The following is a 22,958-nucleotide window of genomic DNA, read 5'->3' as shown; positions in this document are numbered from 1 at the left end:
AAGTTCCAGCTCCACTGAATTCTAGTGGCAATGCTTACAATTAACAAATAAAAATGGGAGCACACTGGCCCTGTTTCATGTTTTACTTATTTAAAAAAAAAATGAACAAAGAGCATTGAAACAGATTGTATCTCAAACAGGTGCACAGCGCATCGAGTACACTAGGGGGCATAAGACTTCAGTAGTACAGAGGGAATCTCCAGCCACTACACCACTCCTATTTCCTGTAGGTATCTGAGCAATCATTCACCAGTCGGATTGTACATTGACACTTCGCTTGGCCTGCACGAGATCATTTTTGGCGCCGGTTACTTCAATAGAAACCGAGCTCTCTGTGGGCCGGGTCGCCGATAAGCTCAGTTGCTCCGGGGGTATCAGCTCCACGCACAACAATGCTGCAGAACAGGAGCCAATTCACGTCTTTGTTCAAAGGGTTACTTTGCTTCTTTGGGGCCTTCCTGCTCACTTTGTTGACTTGGCTTCTCATATCAAACGTCTATAAAGGTACAGTACACCATTCATTTGAAGTGTTTTTTATTTCATGTTCGTTCTGGTGGCAGCACGCGACGGGGACGAGCGAGGTTGCAGTATGTAGAGCTCCCGTTTCGTCTTTTTTTTTTCTTTTATCCTTTATGGCAAACGCACAGCGAGGAGCTTCCCTTGCCCTTAGTAATGATTTCATTGTAACGTGAAAAGGGGTAGATAGGCAGCAGGCGCACTTCAAAATGACTGATTGCCTGTCTGAGAATAAAAGCTCAAAAATGACTACAGTGACCAGATGACTCTATGTCGCCAGGCAATCATTTTTCCAGTTCTGGGTTTTGATATACCATATCAATGCATTCTGGAAGCTGTAGTCTTGGTTCATTTTAATTGAGGAAATTGGACCAAGATACTGTCACGTCCCCGCTGCAGGCACCATACATCCAATTACACGCTGGACACAAGGCGGGTGTAAACACTATTCTTTATTCTCTTTCCACGCTGTTCCCACACGTCCGTCCCCGTCCTCGTTCCCCTCCAGACTGTCCTCTTCCTGTCCCCTGACCGGATGTGGTGTCTGGTGACCTGGTCACCTCCCTCATGACCCACAGGGTCCTAGTGTCCTCTGTCCCTAGCGTCAGGTCGCTACATCTCCCCCTTTGTTGGAAACAAATGTTCATGGTGCTATTCTCCTGCTCAATGTCGTCATGAAGAAAAGAAAAAGAAAAAGAGAGAGAGAGAGAGAGAGAGAGAGAGAGAGAGAGAGAGAGAGAGAGAGAGAGAGAGTGTCAGTCTAGCTCTGGGACACCCCCGCGCCGCACGGCCACCAGCTGCTGCGTGCGTGTTTCCCTGCCGTCTGCCTCGCTGCCGAGCTCCGCTGCGTCACCACGCCCCCTGCCTTCTAGCGGCGTGGTCCGCGACCAGCCCCCGTCTTTATTGCTGTTTTCCTCACTGTATTTCTGTATATTGTACTTGTTGCCTGTCTCACTGTACTTGCCGTGTTCTGCCTTCTGTTTTCCCAGCAGCGTTAACCCCCTCGTCCCCCCTCCCCGCCCGACCTGCCCCTGTTGTATTTGTAGGTTTAGAAGTGTGTTCAAGTCTCTGTATTGCCTGGTTCTGTTGTCTGTTTATTTCTTCTGTATTTCCTGTATTCTAGCCCCCTTCGTCATCCCTCCCCGCTCCCCGCTTCCCGCCACCGCCGCTAAACCCCGCCCCTTTCTTCCTTCTGTACCCTCCCCGCTCCCGCCTCCCAGCTGCTCCGCCCCCCGCGCACTTGGCCATATATGGCGACCGTGCGAACGCGCAGCGTTGACGCGCAGTGGGCGTGCCGATTGTGCGCCGAAGGCGCGCCAAAGGTAAGCCCGTCTGCGCCCGTCCGTGCCTGGACCGCGCCCAGTGCCAGGACCCCTGGCCCCCACCGACGGAAGCCGACCCGACGAACCTACAACGCAGCCGAACTCATCGCACTCAACACCGGCGCCGTCCCGGGATGTCACCAAGCCACCCCGAAGCACACCTACGGACCCTTCAGCTGCCACGCCTGCAAGTTCACCTGCATCCGGACCTACCCTGCACCAGCCAAGCCGAACACCAGCAGCAACCACCTCAAGTGCATCCTGCTCAACACCCGCTCCGTCCACAGACACGCCATCGAACTCTGGAACCTCCTCGACACCACAGCCCCTGACATCGCCTTCCTCACGGAGACCTGGATGAACGCCTCTTCAGCGCCCGACATCGCCATCGCCATCCCAGAGGGCTACAAGATCACCCGGAGGGACCGCACCGCCAACCAGATGGGAGGAGGCATCGCCATCATCCACAGAGACAACATCCGCATCACGACCAACACCGACGACACCCTAACCACCGCCGAACACCTGCACTTCCAGATCCACACCGACCCGAAGACCACCCTCAGAGGCACCCTGATCTACCGACCCCCGGGACCACGCACACGATTCAGCGAGGACATCGCCGACTTCATCAGCCCGCATGCCCTCCCCTCCGCCGACTACATCCTCCTGGGGGACCTCAACTTCCACCTGGAGAACAACAGCGACCGCAACACCATCACCCTGCTCGACAACCTCGCCAACCTCGGACTCGAGCAGCTGGTGTCCACCCCCACCCACCTCGCCGGACACACACTCGACGCCGTCTTCTCATCCAGCAAAGACATCGCCTTCAGCCACGCAACAGGACTCCACTGGACGGACCACAGCTGCGTCCACTTCACCTTCAAAAGAACGACAATCCACCACCACCAGCAACAGGTTGCCCGAAGAAGCTGGAACAAGATCACAGCCGACCAGCTCACCGCCTCCCTGAGCCAGCACCCTCCTGCCGGCTCAGCGAACCCCAGCCAGGCCGCCGACAACCTCACGAAGTGGATCAGCAACTGCGCGGACGAACTCGCCCCTCTGAGGACCCCGCCCAGCAGACCCGGCAGCAGAAAAACCCCATGGTTCACCGACGAACTCAAGAGCTCCAAGAAGAACTGCCGAGCCCTCGAGAAAGTATGGAGAAGGGAACCAACAACAGACAACATGACCACCCTCAAGCTCGCCACCCGGAAACACCACCAACTGATCCGCGCCACCAAGAAAAATACATACAAGGACCGGCTGGACAACAACGCACACAACTGCAAGGAACTCTTCAACATCGTGAAAGAGCTCTCCAACCCCAACGCCGGAAACAACGACATCACCCCGTCGCAAGACCTCTGCAACTCCCTCGCGTCCTACTTCCACAACAAGATCGCGGACATACACAACAGCTTCAGCACCCAACCAACGCACGCCACAACCGCAGCAACGCCACCCACCACCACCCTCCGCGCCTGGACTCCGATCAGCACCGAAGACACCACCCGCACAATGAACTCCGTCCACTCCGGATCTCCGACTGACCCCTGCCCTCACCACATCTTCAACAAGGCCGACGCGGTCTCGCACCCCACCTGCGGGACATTATCAACACCTCCTTCGACACCGCCACCTTCCCGGAGAGCTGGAAGCACGCAGAACTCAGCGCTCTTCTCAAGAAACCTACAGCGGACCCCACCGAACTCAAGAATTACCGTCCCATCTCGCTCCTCCCGTTCCCGGCCAAAGTCATCGAAAAGACCGTCAACAAACAGCTGGCCGCCTTCCTCGAGACAAATGGATCCCTCGACCCCTCACAGTCTGGCTTCCGAGCCAACCACAGCACCGAGACCGCCCTCATCGCTGCCACCGATGACATCCGAACCCTGATGGACAACGGAGAAACAGCGGCCCTCATCCTCCTGGACCTCTCCGCGGCTTTTGACACTGTCTGCCACCGCACCCTAGTGCAGCGCCTCGGCAACATCGGAATCCAGGAGAAGGCACTGGAATGGATCACCTCCTTCCTCGACGGAAGAACACAGAGAGTCCGCCTACCACCGTACAAGTCAGAGGCCACCGAAGTCATCTGTGGGCGTCCCTCAAGGATCCTCGCTGAGTCCCACCCTCTTCAACGTCTACATGAGCCCCCTCGCGGCCATCGCACGCCAACACAACCTCAACATAATCTCCTACGCCGACGACACCCAGCTGATCCTCTCCCTGACCAACGACCCCGCCGCCGCCAGAGCCAACCTGCACGAAGGGATGAGAGATGTAGCCGAGTGGATGACGACCAGCCGCCTGAAACTGAACTCAGACAAGACGGAGGTCCTCATCCTGGGCTCCTCGCCCTCCGCCTGGGACGACTCCTGGTGGCCCCCCGCCCTGGGCACCGCACCCAAACCGACGGACCACGCACGCAACCTGGGCTTCATCCTGGACTCCTCCCTCTCCATGACCAGACAAGTCAACGCCGTCTCCTCATCATGCTTCAACATCCTACGCATGCTACGGAAGATCTTCTGGTGGATCCCCACCGAGACCAGGAAGACTGTCACCCAGGCCCTCATCACTAGCCGACTGGACTACGGCAACGCCCTCTACGCCGGAACCACCGCCAAGCTCCAGAAGAGACTCCAGCGGATCCAGAACGCCTCAGCCAGACTCATCCTCGACATCCCACGAAACAGCCACATCTCCGGACATCTGAGAGACCTGCACTGGCTCCCCGTCAACAAAAGAATCACCTTCCGTCTCCTCACCCACGCACACAAAGCCCTACACGACCAAGGCCCGAGCTACCTCAACAACCGTATCAACTTCTACACTCCCAAGCGCCACCTCAGATCAACCAGCCACGCCCTCGCCGCCGTCCCCCGCATCCGAAGAGCGACAACAGGAGGAAGATCCTTCTCCTACCTGGCCGCCAAGACCTGGAACTCCCTCCCGACAGACCTGCGCCTGACCCAAGACCACCTCTCCTTCAGGAAGAAGCTCAAGACCTGGCTGTTCGAGCAGTAACGGCAACCCCCCCTCCTAGCGCCTTGAGACCCTACGGGTGAGTAGTGCGCTCTATAAATGTCTTGATTGATTGATTGATTGAGTCTCGTCGACCCTTCTCCCCAGTCTCTGGTTCCTACTTTTTTCTACGTATTCTCATTGTTCCTTTGTACCCCTTCCTTTGTCGTCGTTTCCTGCCATCATCCTTTCTTCTGCTTTTTAGTCGTCCTCCATCTGCTCTCTTTCTGTCAGCCTCTCTTCGTGTTGATCGTTGTTCTCTGCCCTCCACTTTTCTTCTTGCTCCTCTCTTTCTACGTCCGCCCTTTGCTGTGCTTTTTTTTCACTCATTTTTCTTTCTTCTCTTTGTTTGCTATCGGCATATCCTTTTTCTTTTTTTATAGGTCATCGTTATCAGGCCCATCGTTTTAGCGGTGTTGTTGCTCATCAGGCATGGTCCAGGGGCATCGCCTTTTAGAACGTGAATGTCCTCCTTCTTTATTTTGTCCTCGTACCTCAGTTCCTCTGTGAATTTTCCCAAATTCGTTACCTCTTTCTTTGCCCCCCAGGTGAACACTTTCACCTTGGACACTCTCAGTGTCGGCTTCATTTCCATTTTCTCGTACTCAGATACACACATGACGTTGCATGTCGCACCACTGTCCAAAATAAAGTCTGCTTCGTGCGCTCCTACTCTTATCTTTGCATTGTCTGTCTTCCCTCTGCTGCTTTTGTCTGCTGGCTCTGTGTGTACTTCCGACATGTTGTATAGTCTTTGCACTTTCTCTTCTTCCTCTTCTTCGCTTGACCCTCGTGACATACTTCTCCTTTCGTTGTCGATATACCTGACGTGTCTTGTTGTCGACTCCTGTTGTCTTCCTGTTCTTTCCTTGTCGCCTCTGACTTGTGCACTATGGCACATACTGGCATAATGATTTCTTCCACCACATCTTCGGCACGTCTGGCCAAACGCTGGGCATGCGCCTCTGTGAGGAAATCCCATTCCGCACTGGAAACATGTTCCTTCGCGCGACCTCCTTTCCTTTTGTTCCCACCAGTCATTCTTCCCTCGGCCTGTGCGATCTCTGTTTGTCGTGAAGTGCGCGTTTTCTATTTCAACGTTCTTCCCTCTTTCCATTTCCTTGGCATGCTCTGTTGCTCTCACCTCTGCTCTTGCCAGTGACAGGATGTTCTCCAACGACGTTGGCTCCTTGAGTATTCTTGCTCTGAATCCTGTGTCGCGACAGCCTTCTATGAGTCTTAGTCTTATTGCCTGCTCGTTATCGAATTTGTCGAACTCACAATGTGTCACCAATTTTCTCAATCTTGTCGCGAAGTCATCTAGTGTTTCGTCTGCTCGTTGACACGCAACCGTGAATGTGTATCGTTCGAAGTCAATGTTTCGTTGTGGGTCGAATTTGGCTGTTAGGCATTTTTTTCGTTGGTCATATGTTTTCGTTTCTTCAGTAGGCAGTGTCACCAGAAGTTCTTCGACGTCATCCCCTGCTAAGTTCAGCAGTAGCCCTCGTTTCTTCCCATCTGCTACATCTGTATCTTCTACGTATCTTTCAAACCGTCTGATCCACTTCTCCCACCTTATTCCTGCCTGTGGCTCCGATAAGTTGAACGGTAGTGGGCTCCTGTATTGCGCGCTGGGCTTTGAGTCTGCCATTCTTTCCTTTTTCTATGCTTTCCTTGTCTCTTTGAGCCTTTTCTAGGCTTTCTCTGTCCTTTTCTTGTCTTTAATTCTTCTTCGTCTTCTGTTGTTCTCCTTGTCTCTTTTAGCCTTTTCTAGGCTTCTCTGTCCTTTGCTCTTGTGTCCCTTTGGTGTCTTCTTTTCCTTATCCTTTTCTTGTCTTTGCTTCGTCTTCTTTTTTTTTTTTTTTTTTTTTTTTTTTTTTTGTGTTCTCCTTGTCTCTTCTAGCCTTTTCTGGGCTGTCTTTGTCCTCTCCTTGTCTCTTTTAGCCTTTTCTAGGCTCTCCTTGTCTCTTTAAGCCTGTTTTCGTTTCTTCAGTAGGCAGTGTCACCAGAAGTTCTTCGACGTCATCCCCTGCTAAGTTCAGCAGTAGCCCTCGTTTCTTCCCATCTGCTACATCTGTATCTTCTACGTATCTTTCAAACCGTCTGATCCACTTCTCCCACCTTATTCCTGCCTGTGGCTCCGATAAGTTGAACGGTAGTGGGCTCCTGTATTGCGCGCTGGGCTTTGAGTCTGCCATTCTTTCCTTTTTCTATGCTTTCCTTGTCTCTTTGAGCCTTTTCTAGGCTTTCTCTGTCCTTTTCTTGTCTTTAATTCTTCTTCGTCTTCTGTTGTTCTCCTTGTCTCTTTTAGCCTTTTCTAGGCTTCTCTGTCCTTTGCTCTTGTGTCCCTTTGGTGTCTTCTTTTCCTTATCCTTTTCTTGTCTTTGCTTCGTCTTCTTTTTTTTTTTTTTTTGTGTTCTCCTTGTCTCTTCTAGCCTTTTCTGGGCTGTCTTTGTCCTCTCCTTGTCTCTTTTAGCCTTTTCTAGGCTCTCCTTGTCTCTTTAAGCCTTTTTTACGCTTTCCTTGTCCTTTTCTTTCCTTTTCTGCTTCTTTTTTTTTTTTTTTTCGCCTGACTCTGGAATGGCCGCCCTGTTTATTCCTATGGCCTTTTTTCTTTTGTCCTATTTTTCAAAATGGCCGCTCTCTTCTCGCGACATTTCGCTCTTGAAATCTCGCTCGCCTGACCCTGCGATGGCCCCTTCGTTTCTTCTATCTTCTCATTGGCTCTCCCCGCCTGACTTTTTAATGGCCGCCGTGATCTGTTCTTGCTCTCGCGAGATCTCCTATCTCGAGCGCGAGGACCTCGCGCTTTGATTTCTGGCACTCGCGCTGTGCCTCGAACGCTTCTTACCGCGTTCTGCTGTGGCTCCGTTGGACGCTCTCGGGGTGGGCTCCCGTGTAGCTCCTTGCGTCTTTTTTGGCCGGCCTCGTCGATGTCCTGCACGCGTGGCAGTTCTTCCACCTCGTCGCCAGTTGTCACGTCCCCGCTGCAGGCACCATACATCCAATTACACGCTGGACACAAGGCGGGTGTAAACACTATTCTTTATTCTCTTTCCACGCTGTTCCCACACGTCCGTCCCCGTCCTCGTTCCCCTCCAGACTGTCCTCTTCCTGTCCCCTGACCGGATGTGGTGTCTGGTGACCTGGTCACCTCCCTCATGACCCACAGGGTCCTAGTGTCCTCTGTCCCTAGCGTCAGGTCACTACAGATACCGGATAAAAACAATATGGAAAAGCAATGTCCAAGGATGTTAAAAAAGGTGCCCCGGTGACATGGAGCCATCTGTTCACCCTAAAAATGATCACTGGTGTTTTATGATCGAATGATTAGTTATTTGATACAGCAGTGTGAAACTGCCACAAACGTGCCTTAAGAGCATCTGGTACCCATCTACATGTCATGTTTAAGATTCGGCATGTCAATGTCGACATCTGACTGGGTAGCATAAAATGTCTTCAGCTATTCTCTGCTTTTTACCCATCAACACTTTACATGTTGTGACCTACAGTTTGACTGTTCCACTTATAGGAAAGGGCCCTCTGTCCTGCAATCGTTCAAAGCACTGTTGTCCATGGCTGACTGAATACTTCAGGCTGATAAGGGCCAAGGCAGGACACCTGACACCCACGGAATTCTGATCAGATAGTTCTAATTTCCAGTATTGTTATTAGGCTTGTATTAGGAAGACAACATCCACGTTACTTTGATAATGAGGTACTTTTGCTCTCTATTTCATTTTAGAAAAAGCTATGGTTTTTACAAAAGGGGGTTTGTTTTATTGGTGACTGAGGACTCTAACACCCAATTTCAATTCAATTTAGTTTTTTATTTGTTAAGGAACTCCTATGGAGGTCCCCAAAAATGCTTTAATACAGGACGAAAGACATATTTTAAATACAATACAAAAAATACTTCCCTTTTTTCCCCTAAAATACAACGATAGATTAAAAAGTGGGAGAGAAGGGTGAATATACTTTTTATACAGTGCAAACTTATTCGATATCCAACCATTAGACATTAACACCTGATAGCGAGATTTTAAATATTTCCTAATAGATAGTCAGAAAGTTAAAAAAAATTGGAATATCCTATAACAGACCATTTCATTTGGTCAGGATAAAACTAGTATTCAGTCCTTCTGGGCAGAATGAATATTACATTTAATAAATGATGGTCTTAAAAACATACGCCTTGCCCTTTGTAATTCCGGACACACAAATAGGACATGAATAAGATCCTGGATTTGAATATGACACAATTCACAAATTCTCTCATCTCTCTGGACTTTATCCCAAATGCCAGTAACATCTCTTAAGGGCTACAGATTAATTCTCAAACGAAGCATCAGTCTTCTAATCCCATGTGGATGACTCCAAATTAAATAAGGTTGTGGCCTTTTCCCCGAAACACTCCCACAAACCAACTCAAAGCTATATCTCTTGCCATACTAATAGAGCTTGCCGACTTCTTTAAGAATGATTTCAGTGCAGACTTTGACATAGGTGAGTTACTATTTAAACTAAGCCCAAATAGTTCATTTGCGTAAGCAAATGATCTCAGAAATGCTGATTGATCCTTTAGCTTGTCAAAGATTTCCAGTCTCAAGGCCGTCCTGAGAGAACCCTCATCCCCCCAAAGGAGAGCGTTCCCCCACCTCAAGACCGCTGACAAATCTAAAATATAAGAAGAGACTAGACCAAATTCCAAGCGTAGAACATGTAGGGTGGCCAGGAGAATTTAGATTACAGATTTGGCGGAAGAACTGGCCTTCAGCCTTGTCAAGGTCGAGCCAATAGTTATTATCCAATACCTCTACAGCATAAGTTAATGAGGGCGGAATTTTAACCTTGAATACTGATAGGACATGACTAAAATGGCATCTCCCGCACATTTAAAAAAATCTGTTCAGAGCTCCAGCCTGGGAGCCGGCCTTACCAACACATAGTTTAATATGTTCTGAATCTCGCCTGTTTAAAAAAAAAAAACTTTCCCAGATACAAATATGAGTCGACCAGTTCTAGTTCTTCATGCCCTAACTACCACTTATACCCTTTCTTTATTCTATGACCTTTCTTGCGGAAGATAAAAATGTTACTTTTGGAAATATTAATTTTCAGAAAATGGTCCTCCGCATATTTAGTTAGGGCATCCGGTCGATGTTGCAAGCCAATAGGAGTTAAATCAAAAATTGCAGCGGCGTCTGCATAAAGTAGGGAACCTATGGACAATGTACCAATTCTAGGAGCATCCCCCTCACTGAATTTAATGTGCCTGGGAGATCATATATATGAAAGAAAAACAGAAGAGGAGGCCAACAGGCAACCCTGCTTCAGCTCATTATTAGTCTTGATCCTACAAGATAGACCTTGCGGGCCTCCCATCATCACTTGACACCAAGTGTCTGTATGTAATTCTATCAAGAGGTCCAGGAGATGGTGTGGCATTCCGAGATGGTGAAGTTTTCTCCACAGCGTTTGACGATCCACTTTATCAAACGCCGTGGAGAAATCAATGAAAGCTGTATAAACTGGCATGCTTTGTGAGAAAGTAAATTTCTCTACGATGGTCTGGACAGCCGCAATGTTGTCCAGAGTTCCATGGTTCTTTCTAAAGCCTGCCTGTTCAGGGGGTAAGATGTTCTGATCATTGGCCCATTGCTGTAGGTGACAGAGTATGCTTTTTGCAAACAGTTTGTCCAAAGCGTCCAACAACACGATCTGTCTAACTAGTAGGTTGACTCTTCGGGCCCTTTTTATACAAGGGAACTATAATACTCCCCTTCCAAGAGGAGGGGATATTAAAAGTTCGGAAGCAAAATTTAAACAATGGCGCCAGAAAAGCTCCCCAAGCCGCTGGCACCTTTTTAATTAACACAACCGGTATTCCATCTGGCCCTTGTGCGCCGGAGGTTCTAGTATTATTTATGTAACCCCTACTTCATCCCTTGATGGGGGACCATATTCCAGAAGAGAAGACTCCTCTATGGCGGGCATCAGAAAAGGTACTGAACCATTATTTTTATATAACAAATGAAATATAGGCCACCCACTCCCTTTTTTGGGATCAGAAAAGACAGAGCCCTCTGTCTTGAATCGCAGTATTCTGCGATCAGGTGCCAATATTTCTTTGAGTCTTTTGTTCTTGGGGCTTCCCTCAACTCAATCCATTTGGCATCAAGCTCCCTTCTCTTTTCTCTTAAGTTTATAACAATTTCTAGCTCGCTTAAGGCAGCTGATTTCCTGTTGTTTGCCAATGGAGAATTGTGAATGATGTTTTCTGACTAAACGGTTAATTTCTTGATTTAATACTTTCAGCAGCGGCAAACCCTACTTTGCAACACAGGGCCCAGTTGAGTCTGTACTTACATGTTTTATCTCCTTCATTTGTGCCTCGAAAAACTGTATAATGTTTAAGGAATCAGAACCCTGCCATTCTACGTGACTTTTCTTCACTATCACACCTACCTCGGTGGTATCTTTTGGGATCCAAAAGGAACGTCCATTAGCTTTATTAAAAACCACGAGCCCTGGTCCAGGTTCCCTTGGTTCAATGTGGGTAAATTAAAGGCTATTGTCAAACCCATTACACTGTGGTCACTCCATATTGACGCAGAAACCACTAAGTTTTCACATGCCCCCTTTGGTAGGAGACAACCATGTACTCCAATAGGCTTTGTATATGATGGGAGTTGAAAGTAAAATCTGCTATTTTATCATGCGGTACCCTCCGATTTAAAATGACCAAGCCCATGCTTCTAATAATATCGAGCAAGAGAAAACCTAGTTTTTCCGTTTCTATTTTATCTGGTAGTAGAGAATCTGGAATATGCCAGATTTCCTCTTTGTCTGGATTGGCATAAGTCTCCAGTGCAGAATTTGAAATTTTCGCGTTGAGATCTCCCACTAATACAACCAAATGGCATTCTTCCATGGTAGCTATCTCATGAATATATGATAAGAGTGTACTTAACAAATGGTCAAAGTTTCTCCCTGGAGTGATATGTAGATTTGCCACTAGAAAGAAAATAAGACTGCCAGTTTCTCCCAAACATGACAGCTTGAGGTAAATACAAAGATTTGATGGATGGCGAAAGACTTTCTGATTCCAGTTTATCATATTATTGAGCAAGATGGATACCCACCCCCCGCTAGCATGTCCCCTTTCGGAGTGCTTGCCATAACAAGAGAAAACAAAAAAGCCATCACAACCAAAATCTTTACCCAACCATGTTTCTTGTAAACATATATTCGAGGGATTCAAGGATTTAAAAAAAATTCAATTTCTCATCTTTATGACCTAAACCGGCCATATTCCAGGACAAAAGTACCCCCACTCCCCCCCCAGCTACCTCAAAGAACCACTTCTTTCTACCTCCAGACAGTTGGTGTTCAAGGTTTTTGCAACCCATCTCCACTGAGCCAAATCGTCATCCATGTCTGTGTCCTGATAGGTACCTACGGAATCTGACACCAAATTTATTGAACGACCCCTTTTGTTTAATGAGACCATAATATTTTTAATATTACGCGATGGGAACTTCGAGTCGGGGCCTAAAGCGTCTAACACCACAGGAGTACCGGACCTCTGTACTTTCGGGTACTGAAATGTAGGGCACAAAGTGGGATATTCTTTAGACTATAGTACAGGCATTGAATCCAGCCCTCTTTTTAAAAAATGCTCGCAGCTCTGCATGACCAAATTTGCCACTATCAGAGAGCTAAATATGACCCTGGAATAAAAGACGCTCTCATGCACGTTAATCTTCACGGACAAGATATCCCTACTTTCCACCAGCTTTAGTGTCTCTATTTCAGAAAAGAGCTTAAGATCGAATCCTCTGTTTACCGGACAGGAATCACCATCAAATAGCCAGATAAAATCCCCGATGGAAGAACAGACATTCTGCGCCACATTTTCTTTCTTTACAGCGTCTCTTGGAGGGATCAATAGGGGCACTCTAGCATCAAGACTGACAGATTGTGCCTCCTCATTAAACTGAGTGGTTAGGTGCGACACTGTAGTGGTAATTGGAATATCTGACGTTGTGTTATGCGATGTTGTTGTCCCTGTGAAAGCTCTATTAGATCCCATCTGTAAGTTGCCCAGTGCATGCGACCCCACCATTAAGCTGCATCCACTCTGGCCCCCAATGCTCTGGGCTGTGTCCGATGTATAGCAGCCCCACCTCCCTTTTAAAATCCCCCTACTCAAGGGAGCGCATGACTCACTGGTCAGGAGGGAATAAGGTACTTGTGGAGACTGCAACTCAGGACTTGATGGAGTATCTGCCATTCCTGTCACCCCCATTCTCCCATCTGATGTAAAATGTACTATGGTTGGGTCTCTAAGAGCACCTTTCTCAACAGGCAATTTAAGACCTCCCTCCTCCATTATAATTTGGGGATCACTCTGACAATCGGGATCCGTGGGAAATGTAATTTTGCCATTTTCCATTTTGGGAATCGTCTTATTTTTTATGTTTCTTTTTCACATTATCCCTTTAGGATTTATTGCGAGACCTCCCTTTTTCCTAGTTTTTAACCCCCTTTCCCCGATGAAGAAAGGGGGTTGACCCTGTGAGGTGGAAGGCGATGGGGCCTCCCCCTCCATCTCTCCCCTACCTTTTTGCCCCACATAGCTCCTGATTTTCTCATCTTTCTCATTATCCATACTGTCCCCGTCTTTTCCCTTGATGAACAAAGGGTAAGGCGTAGTGTGACATTTCCCAGAGTGGGGCCCACTTTGGACTCCCCGAAGAGTGACTTTAAACAAAGCTCTTCCTTGTCAAGAATACACAGAGGTTCAATGGTGGGCAATAGGAAAAGGGGTATTCCTGCTTGAACAGACACATCTCTCAGGGGAACCAGCGAAAGAGTCCTAGCATCTGTCTGTTCTCCCGTTTGCATACATATCTTAGATGAAGGGTTAGTGATGTCAAATTTTGTTACCTTTTGCACTTCGAACAGCATTACAGAAATCATTTCATGCATGTGGTCTGAACTTAATACAGATTTCTCCAGTAAAGACAGGATGGAACCTAGTATTTTTTTGATATAGACCAAATATTCAGAGGGCACGTCATGCTTCTCATTTTCATTTCCCGGCTTCACTTGTGAACAAAGCAAGAAAACATCATGTACATCATGTGCATCATAATCAGACTCCAGGGAAGTACCAATCAGGTGACTTGTGCTATAATATAAAAAAGGCAGTGCGAGGAGCCGTCTGGGGGAAGAGCTTACAATTGGGGTGTTCTCCCTAAATCTACTCTTAGAATAACCAACTTTTTCAACTTAATCATAAGGGACTTCCCAAACCCTTGATTGTACTTCTATATCAATGTCTGAAAGTGTAAAGTCTTCCCTTGGTAGAGTTTTCCGCATGCCGTTACTTTCTCATCCATAACCAGAACGTTCCCACCTAAAACCTTCTGGGGGCCTCTGGTACGCCCAGGTGCACAGTCTGCGCTTAATCCCTTGTCAGAACCCCCCTGTTCCGGAGAGACAACAGATGCAGCCACAATCATACTATTAGATTTTTCCCTATTTAGGGTAGTGTTTAGAGTATCTGCTGGTTAAAAAGATGATACAAAAGGGGATGATGGACGTAGCGTTTGAGCAAATCAAACACTCACCCCCTGTCAACTGATCTGGGTTTAATCCATCACCATTCTTTAGCCCACTCAGCCACCCCATTTCAGACATGGCTATATGCAAATCAGTCTGACCCTGTGCCTCATGGGAACAGTCCAGCCCGAACTACCAAGCCATGTCTTCCATGGACCGGAAACAAGCATCCTGGGACCGGTTTCGGATTCATAATCCTCATCAGCCAGGCTATCTTGAATCCAGTGGCCAAATGAGCAAGGGACTCACGTCTGAGCATACCCTGCCACACTTAGGGCGAACAAAGCGATACAAAAGGGGATGATGGACTGAGCGTTTGAGCAAATCAAACACTCACCCCCAGTCAACTGATCTGGGTTTAATCCATCACCATTCTTTAGCCCACTCAGCCAAGATGTTCAGAGTCCAGTTTTGAATAAAAGTCAATGACTGATGCGGTAAATGAACCAGCAGTAAGACGCTCTAAGTTTGATTGTTTAAGAAAGATGTGTTGTTTACTCTGCTAGCTCTGTTGGGTTGAATGGTGGACACGAGAACCAGGGCTCATATTTATACATAGAGGGGGATCTGATAGCTGCCCACTTGAGCCGTCCTCCACTCCCAAATTTGTCTGAGTTGCAGCCCCTTCGCAGTACTTTGTATGAACCCCTGCAAATGCCATAAGGGATCCTCCATGCTTCCCCCAAGGATGAATGATGGTGATGTTACTAGGATGGGCTTACGGAGCAAGCCTTCCTGACCCAGTAGTGCCTCCACAGGAGCTGACCGAGGAGTTTTGCAGAAGAAGCCAGTAATGGCTGGTAGAACTTTATAACTGAGATGATGTAGATGTCTGGACCCGCTATAGGATCTCCTTAATCTGCTTATACGACTTGGGGACGAGGTGTACACGCCTGAGCGTAATTTTTTGGAGGACATCTCGCAACGGCATACTTAAATGTCAAAGGGAGCAAACTCTCGCCTCTCCTCAAATTGCTTGCTGGGAAATAATCCAGTGGTTCTTTAGTCAACCTATTCCAATGAGACTTGCTGCTTACTGTCACTTGCTTACTTACCTTTATTTCTGCAGCTGAAGGCCGAAGCCCCCCTCAGGTGGCACAATGGTGACACGTGACAGCAAGTGCACCAGACAGGACGAGGAGGCGATGACAGGAGGCAGATGGAAACGCCACAAAGAGTCTGCATCCCTTGCCTTGCCTCGCCCCGGACTCCCCTCCTGGCGCTTAGAGTCGTTGCATTGGTGTTTAGTTAGATTGCACGGGTCCTGGGAGGCTTTTGGTCTTCAGCTCAATCAGTCAGATCAGTCAAATCTGGCCTGCCTGTCTGTCCAGACCGGGAAAGACCGGGACAGAGCGGAGGGCAGAGCAGAGAGGGGTGGGTCCTGCCGTTTTGCCAGTGCTTAAGTTTTTAAGCAAGTAGAGTCTTTTCTTTTCACAGATTGTGCACTGCAGGTATTTTCAGGGGAAATAAAACTCACTGCACTCACTGCAACCTGCGCTCGCAGTCTTCCCGCCTTGTGCCTCTCACCTTCTCACCTCTTTTTTCACCTCCTCAGATATCCTCCGACCTCCGCCCCCGCCACCAGCAATCCCATCTTCCAGCGTTGCCACCTCCGGCCGTTCAATCCAGGCCGAGGCACCAGCAGACCGCAGGGCTGAGCAGCCTTGGCGGGAATCAGCCGGGGGACGGAGCAGGAGATCAGGTGACTCTTTGACTGAGTCCAGCGGGTCCAAGCAAGCGGGCCAGCGGCCGTAGATGGAAGTGTAGGTGGAAGTAGCCGCGTATGCAAGCGACCAACAGTAGCGAGCAGGCAGCAAGCCACAGCCGAGAGCCGAGCCGGACCGGGAGTTGAGTGCAGCAGCAGGCAGCGGCGGCAGCACGGGAGCATGGCAGCGATAGCAGCTGCGACACCAGTAGCGTGACTCCTCCCACAGCCTCCAACACCCGGAAAGCAGCTTAACAATGGGGGATAGATTTACTAGCATTTCACCCAAGTAGTGCAGCAAGCAAAATTGCTGTGCTGCATTGCCTGAATGGGAGAGAGCAGAACGGTGCTGTGTTTACTAAGACATGGAGCGGAGCTCTTTGTACTTGCCTTGTGCCACGCACACACCCTCACACCCTAGGATGTATGTGTGACTCTAGCATAGGTTATGTCCTGGAAGGGGTTCCTTTCAGTACCAAATACTATGCGTGGACATAATTTAAAACTTTTCCCACATCTGATATGTGCAGTACAATACAGCACACATGCGATGTTGGAAAAGTTAGCAGAAATTGAAACATTTCTCCTGTTTTAACACCGGCCTCGAAGAGTCTTTATTTTTTGGGGCAAAGCCCTGTCTACAATTTTTTAAAGATAGGGCTTTGCGTGAAAAAACCCAAGGGTGTTTGAATGGGAGGGACCATGTACCACCCATAATATGCCAGCTTCATGCAAAGTAGCACATCCCTACTTTACGTTACTTTAGGGCTACCTTTCAGTACAAAACATGTTTTGCACTGGAAAGTAAATCCAAATTCTACACTTTGCATGGATTTGTGTCGTTTTGGTGCCACAAACCTGATGTAAAGTGTTAGTAAATCTGTCACTAGATGTAGCAAAAGGACCCCTTCCAAATATCCACACAGGCTGGGAAGGCTTAATACACAGAGTGAGATGAAGGGCTCACTATGTGTATCTGTTTTTATTAATTCCATGATTACCCACTATCACCCTAGTCTCAATCTTCACTCCTCCAGCCAAGCTCTCCTCTGTGTCCCCCGCTTCCGTAAATCCAGAACCGGCGGTACCAGATTTTCCATTCTCGCCCCCCGCTTCTGGAACAGTCTCCCACCCACCATCAGGTCCATCACTGTTTACTTGCATTTCGGTAAGGCGCTCAAAACCCATCTTTATGCCCAAGCCTTTACGAACCTATAATTCCCTGGCTGCCTCTTCCATCTGACACTATCAATCCTCCAGCGCCAGGAAACCGCTTGGTCACAGAGCGCTTTACAAATATTTTCAACTTCAACTTCACTACATTGTAGGAGACCCAATATGTGGTCCAATGCCCTCACTGTGGCCCTATCCATATCCCATGGAACTGTCAGGCCAGAAGTATTTGAACTTAGAAAATAGGAAGGTGAAGAGATAAAAATAGCTGGTTAAGAAAGAAGTCTTGACAAAGTCAGTAGATCTGGCTTTTTCATAAGTAAAAGTGCTTCTCTATTGATTAGTGAGTGTATGCGCACAGTTGATTTGTTGAGTTATTAGGAGAATGTAAGAAGGAGTCAATGGGTGGATGGATCAGTGTGTGAGTGCATGGCAAATATATGAGGGACTGAGTGCATGAATGGGTGAGTAAGTACACTATGTCTTAATAACTAGGTGAGTATATGTATGGTTGAATCAGTGTTTACATGGATAGGTGAAAGGGTGTGTGAGTTGACTGATTTCCTGAATAGATGATTGTCTGAGTGAGTGCATGTATAAATGGAAACGGGTCAATGAGTGTGTGCTGTTAAGGTTTCTTTTTCTTGCTGCATCCCCAAGTGTGCCAAAGAAAGCCATGTTCTCTCAGAGTAATTTTTAAATAAAACAATTGACATGTATACTATGCTTGAATGCAACATTATGGAACAGTCACAAAGAGATAAGGCACATTGAAAAAAGGAGCAGGCGGAGGCTAGATGAGGAGTGGTTGGACAGTGCACTGTTACCGGGTACCAGAGAATGGGATGGCATAAGGAAAAGTTGGGGTGGAAATGGTTATTAGGTAGGTGGAGAATGTTAAAAAGAAGATACGGGTAGGATTTCAATTCAGCTTTACTCCTGCAGAGCCTCACTGCGGGGTACAGCACAGATGCTATGTGGGACCTAGTCTTTACCAAAAAAACCTGCTTCACTGGTGGTGCAGACATATGCACTGTACACACTGTGGTGCTTCCTGACGCCTCACAGAGGCACCTAGAAGTTTCCCTGGATGCTCCTCTGCTACAGAATGACAAGGCTTTTGGTGCCCCTGATCCAGTCCCTGGTCGCATAGTGTCACTCCTCTCCACATATTCCCTGGTCTGGGATTTGAGATAGCTTGAGGGCATTCTCACTCAGGCCTTTTCTGGCAATTCTCTTTTGCAGGCTGGTGGGCTAGGAATGGCTAGCTAGCTCAGAATCCCGGACTAAAAACAATGAGCCTCGACATTGTTTGACAGATTCTATGCACTGGTGCAGTGAATGCCATCATCATGAGATAATAGATGGCTTGTGCCACCTATCGTGGCTGTCTTACAAACGTGGGGATTACGATGCTGGTGAGACCACCACCATCAGGCCGTCGGTGGCAGTCCCACCGCCATCAAACTGTGAAGATCCGTAGGCCGCATCACAATAGTGGGCGGATGGTGGCCGGTCAGAGAGACCGTACAACATTAATCCGAAAAGCTCAAGGAGCCCGTCGGCCGGTCTGTAATCCTTACAATGGTGGCGGAGCCTGCTCAGGCACTGCCGTAGGGATTACAATGTCAGTTTCCGCTGGCAGGTTCATGGTGGTTAACCTGCCATGAAAAGGCAGGCAGAGAGTCTTGGAGCCCATAACGTTTCCAGCTTGCCCCCTGGACCTCCGTTATGGGCCCTGGGCGGCACCTATGGTAACACACCACATATCCTTGCACCATGTGACAGGCACCGCATGGTGCCTGCCACATTGTGCAGGGATATGCAAAATGTGTTTATTTTGTACTACGTGGTGTGCTGCAGCCCGCAGCACAGGCCGCAATACAAAAGATACACATTGCGACCGCCTTCAAGGCGGTTGCATCCTAATCGCAATGGCGGGACCGCCAACAGCTAGCCGGGCGGTCCCATCCTCCAACCGCCATCATAATGAGGCCCTAAAGTCCGGTGCAGTGACAAAACTCAATATATCATCAATCACAGTAAAAATCCACCAATAGCTAGTTACTGTAAGCTGATGAATATTTGAATAATGCTTAAAATCAGTGGCAGAATGTGACTGACATTTTACCTCCCTCCCATTGTAGATCATGCTCTCTGTGAGACAACCTGAGTGATCTGTAAGTAAATCAAAAAAGACATGTTGATCTCAAAGTACAAAGTCTATTTAAAGAAAGAACACAGGTCATTAAAACAATTGGTTAAGTAAAGAATTGCCTGTGAGACAAAGATGAAAAATCTAAAACTTAAGTCCATAAAGTCTACAAACAATATCACCAACAAGGAGTAGCACTGCCAGACTGAGCAGACTGAGCACGAAAATGAGTCCTGGAATTAATATATAAGCTCCATAGCGCACCAGATGCGTGTAGTTTAACCCTATTCAAATGCTATGGAGTTGGGATCTGATAGCAGTTTTTCTAATAATGTCAAATTTAAAGCACTTCTGTCAGACAAGGAGCGAAATTATTACCCTAAGAATTTTGTTGCTTCTCAACTGGACCTATTCAACAAATATCAATGTAAATTACAATGTAAATAGTGAAGCACATTAGGCTTTAAAATGAAAATGAAACAAATATTTAAAAAACACTTGAAGTTTTAAATGATTACAGAAGACAATTGAATGATTAGAATTAGTTGTTATTTAAATCAAATAATAGCATGAAGCTCATATTAGAATGCAAATAATAAAATAGCAGAACAAAAGATAGTGCATCTCAGCTAAAATAAGTCATAAAAACAGAGGTCAGACCAACATAGTGTCACCTCTTAAAGATCAGTGGAGAGTAAGCCCACAAGTCTCAGGAAAGTGTTGTTAATTATGCAAAATACAATGAAAACCATACATGAATACAAATGTTCAAGAATCACATGGTTTGAACCAATCACAAGAAAGAACGAGTTCCTGAAATCACATTATTCAGCACTATCCGACAGATTTACACAATGCCGTTTCCATCCCTGGTGCCTTTCAGACACCTAAATTGTTTTAAAAAATTTTTTTATTGAAAGAACAGGCTCCATACAAATCGCACATTAGTCGGTATCTAGAATTCATTGGCACATAAAAGACAAAGTCAATCATACAATCATCGTTAACAGTGTGGCCTGCATACAAAGACCAAGCCCCAGGATATTCCCCCATTAGTCAGCGTCTAACGCTCGGAGGACACATAAATGGAAAAGGCCATCTGAACACCATCGGTACCAGTTCGATCCCCACATAAAAAGCATTAAAGAAAAATTCCTAAAGCTGCGGTTAGGCATTCTTCCAATTCTCCCTCATCTGGCTCCATGGAAGAGGACTCAGGACGAACAAACTTGCCGACTCTGCAAAACAGGCCCTGAAGATCTAGTCCACACAATATGTATTTGTCCCAGCTTAACGGACCTAAGGAGAACACTATTACGTGCAATATGGAACCAGAAGGGGATTAGATTCTGCCGACAGGCAGTCAAACTGTGCTTCAATCCACAAGAGACCCAATTAAACTGCAGAATTACAAAATTCCTTGACGCAGTGGCAAAAAGAATTAATGAAGCACAAAAAGATGTAAATGTGCAATAGCCAGTCACTGCCCTGAGCAACTCTGAGCCCACGATCCAAACGAAGCACATTAACTGACTCATCGACAATATGTACTACGCAAATAATTTTAAATGTTTGATAACCAATTTTTATGCATTTTAAATTGTGAGTTTTAATTAACTGTGCAATAAAATGTATCTTATCTTATCACATAAAAAACAAGTCCATGACATGCCCCCAGGAATCAGCGTCGTATGTTAAGTGGGCATAGCGGAGGCCGAGTGAATCAGAATATTATCATATACAGTGTGAACAGCAAATAAGGACCAACATATATACATAATAGTAGCCGGGTCGGACACAGACTGGGTATCCATTGACTCTCCCCTATACAGTCTCCATGCCGCCCATATTTTCTCCCATTTCTTGGGACTACCTCTGCTTTTATATATAACTTTTTCGGCCCGCTGGCACCAGTCTAGGTATGGCTTTGTCTATCATGGGCTCCATTAATAACCTATCTTCCAGCGGGGCATAGTCTGGTATTTGCTCCCCGTGGCGGAGGTGTTGGTGTAGGGCAGGGGTCTTCAAACTGTGGGGCGCGACCCCCAGGGGGGCCGTGGAGCGATGCAAAGGGGGTCGCGCCTTCACAGTCACATTTCTGCCCAGGCCCAAGGGCTTCAGCCCCCCTCCTCCCTCATCATGTGTCTCAGCCCGGCTGCTGCTGCAGTGAAACTCGAGCTGCTGGGGGCTCGGCTGTGCAGTGTCTGGATATTTACAACAAGGGGTGGTGAGGGACAGAGTCTCTGAATTAAGCAGAATACTCTCACCCAGTCAAAAGATCAGGGCTAGATCCAACACCGTTTTTTAGCTCATTGCACCATCCCAGTTTCAGAACCTGGCTGTATGCAAGTTAGTCTGTCCCTGGCCCAGTGCATCATGGGAACAGGGCAGACCAGACTACAAAAGCCAATTCTTTCACTGGGAAGGAAACAAGCTTCCGGGGACCGGTTTCTGGCATTACAGCCGTCTTCGGCCCGGCTTGCTTGAATCCTGATGGTGCAATGAGCAAGGGACTCATGTCTGAGTATACCCTTCCACGCTTAGGGTGGACAAAAATATTTACAACAAGGGGTGGTGAGGGACAGAGTCTCTGAATTAAGCAGAATACTCTCACCCAGTCAAAAGATCAGGGCTAGATCCAACACCGTTTTTTAGCTCATTGCACCATCCCAGTTTCAGAACCTGGCTGTATGCAAGTTAGTCTGTCCCTGGCCCAGTGCATCATGGGAACAGGGCAGACCAGACTACAAAAGCCAATTCTTTCACTGGGAAGGAAACAAGCTTCCGGGGACCGGTTTCTGGCATTACAGCCGTCTTCGGCCCGGCTTGCTTGAATCCTGATGGTGCAATGAGCAAGGGACTCATGTCTGAGTATACCCTTCCACGCTTAGGGTGGACAAAAATATTTACAACAAGGGGTGGTGAGGGACAGAGTCTCTGAATTAAGCAGAATATTCTCACCCAGTCAAAAGATCAGGGCTAGATCCAACACCGTTTTTTAGCTCATTGCACCATCCCAGTTTCAGAACCTGGCTGTATGCAAGTTAGTCTGTCCCTGGCCCAGTGCATCATGGGAACAGGGCAGACCAGACTACAAAAGCCAATTCTTTCACTGGGAAGGAAACAAGCTTCCGGGGACCGGTTTCTGGCATTACAGCCGTCTTCGGCCCGGCTTGCTTGAATCCTGATGGTGCAATGAGCAAGGGACTCATGTCTGAGTATACCCTTCCACGCTTAGGGTGGACAAAAATATTTACAACAAGGGGTGGTGAGGGACAGAGTCTCTGAATTAAGCAGAATACTCTCACCCAGTCAAAAGATCAGGGCTAGATCCAACACCGTTTTTTAGCTCATTGCACCATCCCAGTTTCAGAACCTGGCTGTATGCAAGTTAGTCTGTCCCTGGCCCAGTGCATCATGG

The 22,958-nt window shown here is 47.6% G+C and overlaps 1 protein-coding gene across 3 annotated transcripts in view; it reads left to right on the top strand.

Annotated features, from left to right (window-relative positions):
* Window positions 1-244: 244 nt before the first annotated feature.
* ADGRG7 (adhesion G protein-coupled receptor G7) overlaps window positions 245-22,958 on the top strand; it is a 1,657,602-nt gene continuing 1,634,888 nt past the window's right edge. For 2 of the 3 annotated variants that reach the window (XM_078657782.1, XM_078657781.1), the window contains exon 1: window positions 256-504. In XM_078657782.1, the coding sequence (XP_078513908.1) occupies window positions 393-504 (112 nt within the window). In that variant the 5' untranslated portion in view covers window positions 256-392. Of the gene's footprint in view, window positions 505-22,958 lie in introns of all 3 variants that reach the window. The other variant, XM_078657780.1, reaches the window with a different exon arrangement.

The sequence above is a fragment of the Lissotriton helveticus genome, chromosome 8 (genome assembly GCF_964261635.1).
Source record: "Lissotriton helveticus chromosome 8, aLisHel1.1, whole genome shotgun sequence".
Taxonomy (NCBI): Eukaryota; Metazoa; Chordata; class Amphibia; order Caudata; family Salamandridae; genus Lissotriton; species Lissotriton helveticus.
Note: the sequence above shows the minus strand (reverse complement) of the source record. Positions and strands in the feature narration are given on the sequence as shown.